This window comes from Nerophis lumbriciformis, linkage group LG03 (assembly GCF_033978685.3).
Source record: "Nerophis lumbriciformis linkage group LG03, RoL_Nlum_v2.1, whole genome shotgun sequence".
Lineage (NCBI taxonomy): Eukaryota > Metazoa > Chordata > Actinopteri > Syngnathiformes > Syngnathidae > Nerophis > Nerophis lumbriciformis.
In genome coordinates this window covers 18,124,311-18,136,313 of record NC_084550.2, presented here as the reverse complement: position 1 = coordinate 18,136,313, position 12,003 = coordinate 18,124,311, and the positions used below count along the sequence as shown (strand labels likewise).

Genomic DNA, 12,003 nt, shown 5'->3' with positions numbered 1-12,003 from the left:
TCACGCGCAGCAGGTAAGCAGTTTACCTGCCCGCCACCCCCGTGGCCGGGGGCTCGTAACATGGGTCACTCCGCGCGCTCCGCCCGCGCAGCTTACCTGCTTGCTCGCAAAATGATTGATTGCATTCAGACAGGTTAAAATGTTGCTAAAACCATCACTTTTCTATCAGTCACAGTGACTTTTCAAAACAAAAATATTACAGCAAAAATCATATGGGTTGATTGACATGTTTATTCTGTAAGATAACTTCAATAGTTTGAAATTATTTTGACAGTTAATGCCAGTTATCCTGTCAACCTTTCACAAGACTTCAATTTGTTCATTGAAAGCATAAATAGTATAAACACTTTTAACAGTATGTCGTGCTGTGAAATACAGCCGACAGGATGGCGCACCAAACACAAAGCAAGGCCATGGTGCAGGAGAACAAAGGACTTCTTTCATTTAAGGTTTGTGATAAACCATCAAACTCATTCGTTAAAAGGACTCTATAGTAATATAAAGCGAATTTTTCTGGACATTATCATGCAAGAAAAGTTTATTTTTGGGATCGCGATCACCGCGTAATGATTTTTAAAGGTTGCATTACATTATTAACTGTCCCATGTGATCAGCCAGTGCGATTGGAAGTCCATGCTCAATTATTGCCTCCGTAAATAAAACTTCGGCATTTATCACATCCAAAGAATCTGTTTGGGCGACGAAAAACGTTGAAAGTTTTCCACTTGTATCGCTAGCAACGGCATTAGACTTGTGTTTTTTTGTCCCAACGTGGTCTTTTACATCACTAATTCCTCCGTGTCCGATCGAAAAATCTTGTCTGCACAAGGTGCAATTCGCGTAGTTTTCACCCTTTTTTTTTTTTTTTTATTAATATTAGATATATAACAACGGGCGGATGGCGGGCGGATGTAGTTCTGATCAAACGTTACATCGGGTGGATGGCGGATGGATGACGACTTTCTGCCGCGGTTGCGGATGAAATAAATTGCCTATCCGCGCATCTCTAGTACCTCTCTGAAGAGTCTTACCTGACACATACTATATATTGGTTCCTAGTCATTTGTAGACTCTTACTACCACCATGTGGTCAAACACTATCATTACATCCCCCTTTCTAAACTAAGCACCCATTGCTAATACAATGTTTGTATTAAACAAATAACTTGTTTTTCTATCTTGACCACATGAATATGCAATCTTTTCAAAAACTATCCATGCACCACAGTATTACAAAACATTTAAAATATTTTAAAAAACATGAACTCTTTAGCTTGTCAATCAGTTTGATATTATACGAGTTCAATAATACACGTAGTCATCATTCACAGGTTTCTTGATCTGCCTTGTAGATCTTCTCAACACAGGTTCAGGATCGTCAGTCACATCTTCATTCATGTGCTGCATTGGCATTGTTTCACAGTCAGTAAGTGTAGATGAAACCTCGGACTCAGCTGTTGCTTGGTTTGAAACAGTCGGTGTAGATGAAACCTCGGACTCGGCTGTTTCTTGGTTTGGAACAGTCTTTGGAACCCTCAGCAAACTACGAAGATTGCGACGTAGTATCTGTCCTTCTTCACTCCTCACAGTATATGATCGTGGTGATGTTTCTTGAACAGTAGCTTTGGTTTTCCAACCATCAGGACCTTCAATTCTCACTGTGTCACTTGGTGATAGTGATGGGAGCGATTTGGCTGCTTTGTCATAAAACGACTTCTGCTTTAGCTTTTGTTGCTTTAGCTTCCGTTGTACTTTTTGACTCTGCGTTGGTGTAGACATACTTGGTAGCGTAGTACGAAGCTTTCTGTTCATCAGTAGTTCAGAGGGTGACAAGCCACACTCAAGAGGTGTCGCTCTGTAGCTAAGTAGTGCTAGGTATGGATCAGAGTTACTATCCACTGCTTTCTTCAAAAGTTGTTTGAGAATATGCACTCCTTTCTCAGCCTTTCCATTTGACTGTGCGTACAGAGGGCTTGACGTCACGTGTCTGAAATCATAGTGTTTTTCAAATTGCTGCCACTCTTTACTGTTGAAACATGGTCCATTGTCACTCACCACAGTATGCGGTATACCATGTCTAGCAAATATTGATTTGACATGCGTGATCACACAGTTTGATGATGTGCTTGATAGCAAAGCCATTTCAGGGAAATTAGAATAGTAGTCAATTACAACAACATACTCTTTGCCCTTCAAATAAAACAAGTCCATTCCCACTTTCTGCCATGGTGCAGTAAGAACTTCAGGCAATATCATGGGTTCTTTGGTTTGTTTGTTTCTGTATTTTTGACATGTTGCACATCTGCCAATCATGTTGTCAATGTCTTTGTTGATTCCAGGCCAGTATACAGTGTCGCGTGCTCGTCTCTTGCACTTTTCAATCCCTAGATGACCTTCATGGATTCTTTGTAGTATATCCTGCCTCAATGTTTGTGGAATGACTATTCGGTTTCGCTTCAGTAAAAGTCCATCCACAACACTTAGTTCACCTCTAACATGGAAGAACCGTGGGCTGGAACGTGGAGGCCATCCATTCTGCATGTTGGTAATAACACGCTGCAACTCTTCATCTTTTGCCGTTTCCTCAGCGATTTGTTGTGATTTTATGTCTGACACTGGAAGTGTAGCTGACACCATATTCACATGGTTTTGTACATCCTCTTCAGTAGCACTGACGCTGTTTTTCATGGGTGCTCTTGAGAGTGCATCAGCCAGTATCAAGTGCTTTCCAGGTGTGTAGATGAGCTGAAAATCATATGGCTGCATCTTCATCATGAAACGTTGTATTCGTGGTGTCATGTCATTCAAGTTTTTCTTGATGATGGAAACTAGTGGGCGATGGTCTGTTTCTACAGTGAAGGTAGGGAGACCATAAACATAGTTGTGGAAGCTCTGCAGGCCATATGCTAACCCTAGACATTCCTTTTCTATTTGAGCATACCTACATTCAGCCTGTGTCATGGATCGTGATGCATAGGCTACTGGTTTCCAGTGTTCATCATCAGCCTGTAGTAAAACTCCACCCAGTCCATCTTTTGAAGCATCTGTTGACACCTTTGTTTTCTTTGTAGGGTCGAAGAACGTCAGCACAGGTGCAGTAGTGAGTGTTTCCTTCAGTCTCTGCCACTCATTCTCGTGCCTGGACGTCCACTTGAACTCTGTGTCATTGTGAAGGAGTTCACGAATGCAGGATGTTTTCACAGCAAGGTTTGGGATGAATTTGCCAATATAGTTGACCACGCCCAATATACGCTGTACACCTGTCTTGTCTGTGGGACTCGGCATTCTTTGTATGGCGTGTATTTTTTCATCATCAGGTTGAACGCCATGTGCACTGAGCTTGTCTCCCAGAAAAATTATCTCAGACACTCCAAACTGACACTTCTTTTTGTTTAATTTGAGTCCATATTGTTGTACTCTTTCCAACACTTTGGTCAGTCTTTCGTTGTGTTCTTTTGCTGTTCTTCCCCACACAGCAATGTCGTCGATGTACGCTCGCACGCCCTCCAAGCCTTCAATGATATGTTCCATTGCTCTATGGAATATTTCTGATGCAGATTTGATCCCAAATGGTAGGCGTTGGAAGCAGTAGCGACCAAAAGGCGTGTTGAAAGTGCAGTAGTTGCTACTGTTTTCGTCTAGTTTGATTTGCCAAAAGCCATTTGACGCATCCAATTTTGAGAAATATTTTGCGCCAGCCATCTCACTGGCTATTTCTTCACGTTTTGGTATTTGATAGTGCTCACGTTTTATGTTTTCATTCAAGTCTTTTGGATCCATGCATATTCTTAGATCGCCATTTTTCTTTTTCACACAGACCATGGAGTTTACCCAATCTGTTGGTTCCTCGATTTTCTTTATTACACCCAGTGTTGTCATCCGGTCCAGTTCCTTTTTAGACGCTCTTTAAGTGCTGCTGGAACTCTTCGCGCTGCATGGACAACTGGACGTGCCTGCTCTTTAAGCTGTATTTTGTATGTAAAAGGTAAAGCACCAAAACCAGTGAACACACCAGCGTAGTTCTGCACTATTGAATCAGTTTCAATGTTTTGTGCGCTCACATCTGTGTTCACAAGATACACTCTTTTCACCAGTCCTAAAACTTCACATGCTTTGTCACCCAATATTGACTCGCGTTCTTCAGTGACAACTGAAAATAGCAGGTAGTGCACTTTTCCTTTTACAGTGACTCTCAATTTGCATGTGCCCAGACTGTCAATGCTACGACCATTGTAGTCTTTCAGTGCAACTGTTGTTTTGTGGATTTTCGGTTTTTCTCTCAATTCCTTGATGTCTGACATGTTGATCAAGTTTGCCTTTGCACCAGTATCTAGTTTCATGTTAACTCGAGTTCCATTTATTTGTAGCGGTGCAATCCACTTGTCTTTATCAACAGCATTGACTACTTCTTCAGTTTTATTTTCACTGTTCACTAGGCCAACAAAGAATGTTTCACCCAGATCAGTGTCCTCCACTACATTGACAGATTTTTCCTTTTTAGCGCATGGTTTTCCTTTAGCAAAACATTGTTTGGCAAAGTGATTTTTTCCATAGCATTTGGGACACTGCTTTGGCTTGTGCTGCGATCCACAGCGCTTGCATTGGAACATGACGTCACTCTTCTGCTGTGCAGGCTGCGACTTCCATCCCCTTGACACGACATGCACATTGTCGCCTCCCACGCTGATGGCTGCGGTGGACGCCATTTCACCAAACGTCTTGACGTGCATCTGTGACAATTCTGCTGCATGACAAATTTTAATGGCATTCTCCAACGACAATTCTGTCTCTCTCAACAGTCTTTCTCTGACTTTTTTGTCTTCTATGCCACATACAATCTGGTCCCTTATCATAGTCCTTCAGTGTAGCAAAGTTGCAAGTTTGTGCTTTCAGCCTCAAATCAGTCACAAAACTGTCAAAACTTTCTCCATGAGCTTGCACTTTTGAACGGAACACATATCTCTCATATGTCTCATTCTTCTTGGGAGAGCAATGAGCATCAAACTTTTCAATGACAACATCCAACTTGTTTTTTTCATCTGGATTATCAAACACAAAAGTGTTGTAAACTTCAATGGCATGTGGGCCTGCTATTGTAAGCAGTAACGCTACCTTCCTTGCATCCGGCTTATCGTGCAGTGCCATAGCCGCCATGTACAGCTGGAACTGCTGCTTGAAGGTGCGCCAATTGCTGTCGACATTTCCACTTAGCTTCAGCTTTTCAGGTGGCTTCAAATCCATGTCGCTTTTCACAATACACCACTTCAATTTTCGTTCACTCCTGGTACCATGTTATGTTATTGTTTTAAATAACAAATCGTTGGATGACTTGCAGAACTGTCTTTTAATCACGATCACATATTACAAACGCTACTTCAACACTCGTGCGTACAAGGTGTGTACCTCTCTGAAGAGTCCTACCTGACACATACTATATATTGGTTCCTAGTCATTTGTAGACTCTTACTACCATCATGTGGTCAAACACTATCATTACAGAGTTGTGACGAGTCGTGTCACTTTGGCCCAAGACACTTAGCAACACACCAAAACGGTAAATAATAGCCAAACCGCCATTATTTAGTATTTAGCGCTTACTGTCTTCAAACGCCGTCGTTGAAAGGGCGAAGAAAAGCAGGCAACCGGGGAAATAAATCCCCATGTTTCCGTCGTGTCAAGTGTTGTCATCGGCACCCGGAAACACCACCGCTGTTCCGGCATCCGCGTGGGTGACGTCACTACTTATTTACCTCACGTTTTTACGTGCGTGCCGCCACGCACCGTGACGTCACAGTGAGCGCTTTGGTGAAGTTACAGACTTTATTTACTTCCAAACGTACGTTTTTGTATCGACATCAAAACAAAACCAAGCCTTTGCAAAGTGTCATGACTGTCACCAACCTCCCACCGCAAGCCCTGAGAAAAACTTGTCCCATTAAATTTAAAAAAAAATTCATATACTTTTCTACCACTCAAATTAAACCAGAAAATGCATTATTAAATTATGCAATGCATGTGCAATCCACAATTGTACTTTTAATGGCAGTCAAATATTGATCTTTTTGTTATTTTATTCCACTACTGCAAACTACAAACCCCAAAACCAGTGAAGTTGTCACGTTGTGTAAATGGTAAATAAAAACAGAATACAATGATTTGCAAATCCTTTTCAACTTATATTCAATTGAATAAACTGCAAAGGCAAGATATTTAATGTTCCAACTGAGAAACTTATTTTTTTTTGACAAATAATCATTAACTTAGAATATAATGGCAGCAACACATTGCAAAAAAAGTTGGCACAGGGGCATTTTTACCACTGTGTTACATGGCCTTTCCTTTTAACAACACTCAGTAAATGTTTGGGAACTGAGGAGACCAATTTTTGAAGCTTTTCAGGTGGAATTCTTTCCCATTCTTGCTTGATGTACAGCTTAAGTTGTTCAACAGTCCGGGGGTCTCCCTTGTGGTATTTTAGGCTTCATAATGCGCCACACATTTTCAATGGGACACAGGTCTGGACTACAGGCAGGCCAGTCTAGTACCCGCACTCTTTTACTACGAAGCCACACTGTTGTAACACGTGGCTTGGCATTAACTTGCTGAAAAAAGCAGGGGCGTCCATTATAACGTTGCTCCAAAACCTGTATGTACCTTTCAGCATTAATGGTGCATTCACAGACGTGTAAGTTACCCATGTCTTGGGCACTAATACACCCCCATACCATCACAGATGCTGGCTTTTCAACTTTGCGCCTATAACAATCTGGGTGGTTCTTTTCCTCTTTGTTCCGGAGGACACGACGTCCACAGTTTCCAAAAACTATTTGAAATGTGGACTCGTCAGACCACAGAACACTATTCCACTTTGCATTAGTCCATCTTAGATGAGCTCGGGCTCAGCGAAGCCGGCGGCGTTTCTGGGTGTTGTTGATAAATGGCTTTCGCTTTGCATAGTAGAGTTTTAACTTGCACTTACAGATGTAGCGACGAACTGTAGTTACTGACAGTGGTTAAGCCTAAGCCCATGCGGTGATATCCTTTACGCACTGATGTCGCTTTTTGATGCAGTACCGCCTGCGATCGAATAATCTTAATATCATCGCTTACGTGCAGTGATTTCTCCAGATTCTCTGAACCTTTTGATATTACGAACCGTATATGGTGAAATCCCTAAATTCCTTCCAATAGTGAGAAATGTTGTTCTTAAACTGTTCAACAATTTGCTCACGCATTTGTTCACAAAGTGGTGACCCTCGCTCCATCCTTGTTTGTGAACGACTGAACATTTCATGGAAGCTGCTTTTATACCCAATCATGGCACCCACTTGTTCCCAATGAGCCCGTTCACCTGTGGGATGTTCCAAATAAGTGTTTGATGAGCATTCCTCAACTTTCTCAGTCTTCTTTGCCACTGGTGCCAGCTTTTTTGAAACATGTAGCAGGTATCAAATTCCAAATTAGCGAATAGTTGCAAAAAATAACGTTTTCAAACATCAAGCATCTTGTCTTTGCAGTCTATTCAATTGAATATAAGTTAAAAAGGATTAGCAAATCATTGTATTCTGTTTTTATTTACCATTTACACAACATGCCAACTTCACTGGTTATGGGTTTTTGTATATTCAGGCTTGATCTTTAACCTTTAACATTTATTATATGGAAAACTCTGTGCACATTTTGAATTAGATTTGATTTAAAGGGTTGAAATTAAATTAAAAAAAATATGTTTTCTATTTTCATTAACGACTTAAGTTCAGCATAAAAAGTACAACTTTTAACTTAAAACTCGACTTACCTTTAAGCACTGTTTAGGAATGCAACTCATGAGGCCCTCTTTTATTTGATATTGTATGTATCTGGCAAACTATATTAGCCACTTTGAGAATACTTTGTATAATCTATTGAAAACACTGTCAACATATTGCTAATTTACAATTTTAATTACAGTATTTTAACACGCAAGACCCCTATCAAATAAAAGTGCAAAATAATAATTTGAATATGTCCAGTATACAACTGAAAGTTTGCATTCATATTCAAGTTTCACACTACAATAATGTCATTTTATTGTAGGGATAGCTTTATGTCATAGAACATTTTATTAATTACGCCAAGGAAAATTTATTTATAGAGCACAATCCATGCACAGGGCAAGTCAAAATACTAAATTCTAAGAAGGCACAAATGAAAACAAAATAACCATAAAAATAATCATAATTCAAGTTAAGATCATCATAAAACAATCATCATTCAAAAGTAAAATCAAATAGTGTGCATAAAATACTTTCAGAGCCACAATGCTCCGACATGTCGGAGAAAAGACTTTCAAACAGCTTTCATAGTGTACAACAATAAGTGCAGTGCATGACCTAAGCACTGCACTTATGTGGTCATATTTCCTGGTTCTCGTCAGGACTCGAGCATCAGCATTTGTAGCTGCTTTACAGTAGTGCTGTGCGATACCACTGTTTTTCTTTCCGATCAGATACAAAGTAAAATTCAGGCTGGTATCTCTGTGCACATAAAACTAATGAGCCTGCTAAAATTTAAAAAGTTGTGTCTTTCAAATAATATACAGTATCTAAAAAATAAAAAAAAATAAACAGAAAAGTAAGAAGAAAAAAGAAAATAATCGGAACGCAATGAGGACAAAGATGAATTCATTTAAACTAATAAGTAAAAATATACTTAGTCACTTCGGTTTGTCTTTAAATATATATAATCTCTGTTTATAGCATTTTTCAAAAATGTATTATATATCAAAATGGCTTAAAAGTACTTAACTTTTCAGTATATGGCCCTTGGTGGAAAACGTTTAAACATAACTGATCCAAAATATTAGAAGCTCTCAAAATAAAAATAAAATAAACTTAAAATATGAACACAATTTAATTAGTTAATTAAAATTAAAATAGTACAGTATTATTTAGAAAAATTACAACAACAACAAAAACTGTTTAATATGTAACGAGTAATGAGAAAAAACTGAAATGTTCCAACTAATAATCATATACTGTCGTGGTCAAAAGTTTACATACACTTGTAAAGAACATAATGTCATGGCTGTCTTGAGTTTCCAATCATTTCTACAACTCTTATTTTTTTGTGATAGAGTGATTGGAGCACATACTTACAAAAATTTAGCTGTTTGGCCAAAATACCCAGCAACATGTTTGGAGGAGAAAAGGTGAGGCCTTTAATCCCAGGAACACCATTCCTACCGTCAAGCATGGTGGTGGTAGTATTATGCTCTGGGCCTGTTTTGCTGCCAATGGAACTGGTGCTTTACAGAGAGTAAATGGGACAATGAAAAATGAGGATTACCTCCAAGTTCTTCAGGACAACCTAAAATCATCAGCCTGGAGGTTGGGTCTTGGGCGCAGTTGGGTGTTCCAACAGGACAATGACCCCAAACACACGTCAAAAGTGGTAAAGGAATGGCAAAATCAGGCTAGAATTAAAGTTTTAGAATGGCCTTCCCAAAGTCCTGACTTAAACGTGTGGACAATGCTGAAGAAACAAGTCCATGTCAGAAAACCAACAAATTTAGCTGAACTGCACCAATTTTGTCAAGAGGAGTGGTCAAAAATTCAAGCAGAAGCTTGTGGATGGCTACCAAAAGCGCCTTATTGCGGTGAAACTGGCCAAGGGACATGTAAGCAAATATTAACATTGCTGTATGTATACTTTTGACCCAGCACATTTGCTCACATTTTTAGTAGACCCATAATAAATTCATAAAAGAACCAAACTTCTCGAAACTTAGGGATGGCTCTGCAAAACAAAGTTAAAACTGAACTGGCGGTAAAGTAAACAAAAACAGAATGCTGGACGACAGCAAAAACTTACAGTGTGTGGAGCGGCAGACGGCGTCCACAAAGTACATCCGAACATGACAGGGCAAATCAACAACAAAATAGGAGCGCAGCAGATTTGGTCACATTTTCAGTAGACCCATAATAAATTCATAAAAGAACCAAACTTCATGAATGTTTTTGTGACCAACAAGTATGTGCTCCAATCACTCTAGCACAAAAAAATAAGAGTTGTAGAAATTATTGAAAACTCAAGAGAGCCATGACATTATGTTCTTTACAAGTGTATGTAAACTTTTGACCATGACTGTACATAGTCGCCTATAATACAAAGCTGACCAAGTTCTGTCTTTAAATATAAATATCTGTTTTTAGCATTTTTTTCTTAAAATAAATAAATATCAATATTACCTCTGCATACTTTGACGTCTAAGTATGCGGACCTTGGTGGAAAAAGTTTGGACCCACTGAACTAAAAGTATCGATATTTTGATTTGAGAATCGATATTAGAGCATAAAGATCTGGTATCAATGATATCGAAATTTCAGTATGGATCTGCACATCACTACTGCACAGCTTTTTTTAGAGAGTCTAGTGAGAAGGCCATTGAAGTCTAACCTGCTGAAGAGAAGACAAAGGCATGGATTAGTCTTTCTAAGTCTGATTAAGACATTGTCTATGAATGTTCTCATTCATCCAGGTCATTGTCATCTCAGGGCATTCAATTGATCGCAACTGGACTGTTTGGTTTGTCTCGGAAGATGTTTCGACAGACGCAAAATGTATCAGGTCTATCTGAGAAACTCGGAATGATTTTTAACCAACACAACATCCCAGTACACTTCAAACCAGGCAACACCCTGAGACAAGAGACTAGTGCATCCTAAAGACCGGACACCCCACACCCACAAGAACAATTTGGTGTATGCTATCCAGTGTAATGATGAACGCCCCGATTCATGAATTGGGGAAACAAAACAACCACTAAGCCGACGGGCAAACTCTTCAGGCCAAGACTCAGGTGTCTACCTGGACCACAGGGAGAAACGGCACTCCTTTGAGAACAAAAATGTACAGATTCTGGACAAGGAGGACGGATGGTACGAAAAAGGAGTGAGGGAACAGAGGAGGTGGTGTGCGACACCGCCTGTCTCCCACATACAACACTGTCCCTTCAATTCCTAAAAGACTCTGTGATTTAGTCTCCAACAAATAACAGGAGTTAGAAACATTCTGGTCACAGACTTAGGCTTCCTTTTATTCTCATTCAAATTTTAAAGGGGAACATTATCACAATTTCAGAAGGGTTAAAACCATTAAAAATCAGTTCCCAGTGGCTTATTATATTTTTCGAAGTTTTTTCAAAATTTTACCCATCACGCAATATCCCTAAAAAAAGCTTCAAAGTGCCTTATTTTAACCATCGTTATAAACACCCGTCCATTTTCCTGTGACGTCACACAGTGATGCCAACACAAACCTGCCTCCCCTCACTCTCACCTCTCATCACCACTATAATTAACTCCTCCCTATCCACTGGCTCTGTCCCTCCTGCCCTCAAGCTGGCTGCCATCACCCCCATTCTCAAGAAACCCGGTCTCGACCCCAACTCCCCCAACAACTACAGGCCCATCTCCAACCTCCCCTTCCTCTCTAAAATTCTCGAACGTGCAGTTGCCTCCCAAATCAAATCCCACCTTCACCACAATAACCTATACGAAAAGTTCCAATCCGGCTTCCGCTCACTCCACGGCACAGAAACTGCCCTCCTCAAGGTCACCAATGACATCCTCCTCTCCGCCGACTCTGGTTCCCTCTCCATCCTCATCCTCCTCAGTTCTGCCTTCGACACCATCAACCACTCCATCCTCCCAACACGCCTCCACTCCTCCCTTGGTTTATCCGGCACTGCCCTCTTCTGGATGAAATCCTACCTCTCTGACCGTCAGCAATTCATCTCAACCAACAACTGCACCTCCTCCACTGCCCCAGTCACCCACGGCGTCCCCCAGGGCTCAGTACTTGGCCCCCTACTCTTCACCATCTACCTCCTACCCCTCGGTCAGATCCTCCGACACCACGGCCTTCAATTTCACTGCTATGCCGACGACACACAACTATACATTTCCACCACGACCATCACCACAGCCACCCACTCCACCCTCACCACCTGCCTCACAGACA

At 40.5% G+C, this 12,003-nt stretch overlaps 1 protein-coding gene across 1 annotated transcript in view; it reads right to left on the bottom strand.

Annotated features, from left to right (window-relative positions):
- Positions 1-5,815, bottom strand: part of LOC133580462 (solute carrier family 23 member 1-like) — a 49,618-nt gene extending 43,803 nt beyond the window's left edge. The window contains exon 1 of the mRNA XM_061934766.2: positions 5,599-5,815. Coding sequence (XP_061790750.1) covers positions 5,599-5,721 — 123 coding nt within the window. The 5' untranslated portion in view covers positions 5,722-5,815. The remainder of the gene's footprint in view (positions 1-5,598) is intronic.
- Between the last annotated feature and the right edge of the window lie 6,188 nt (positions 5,816-12,003).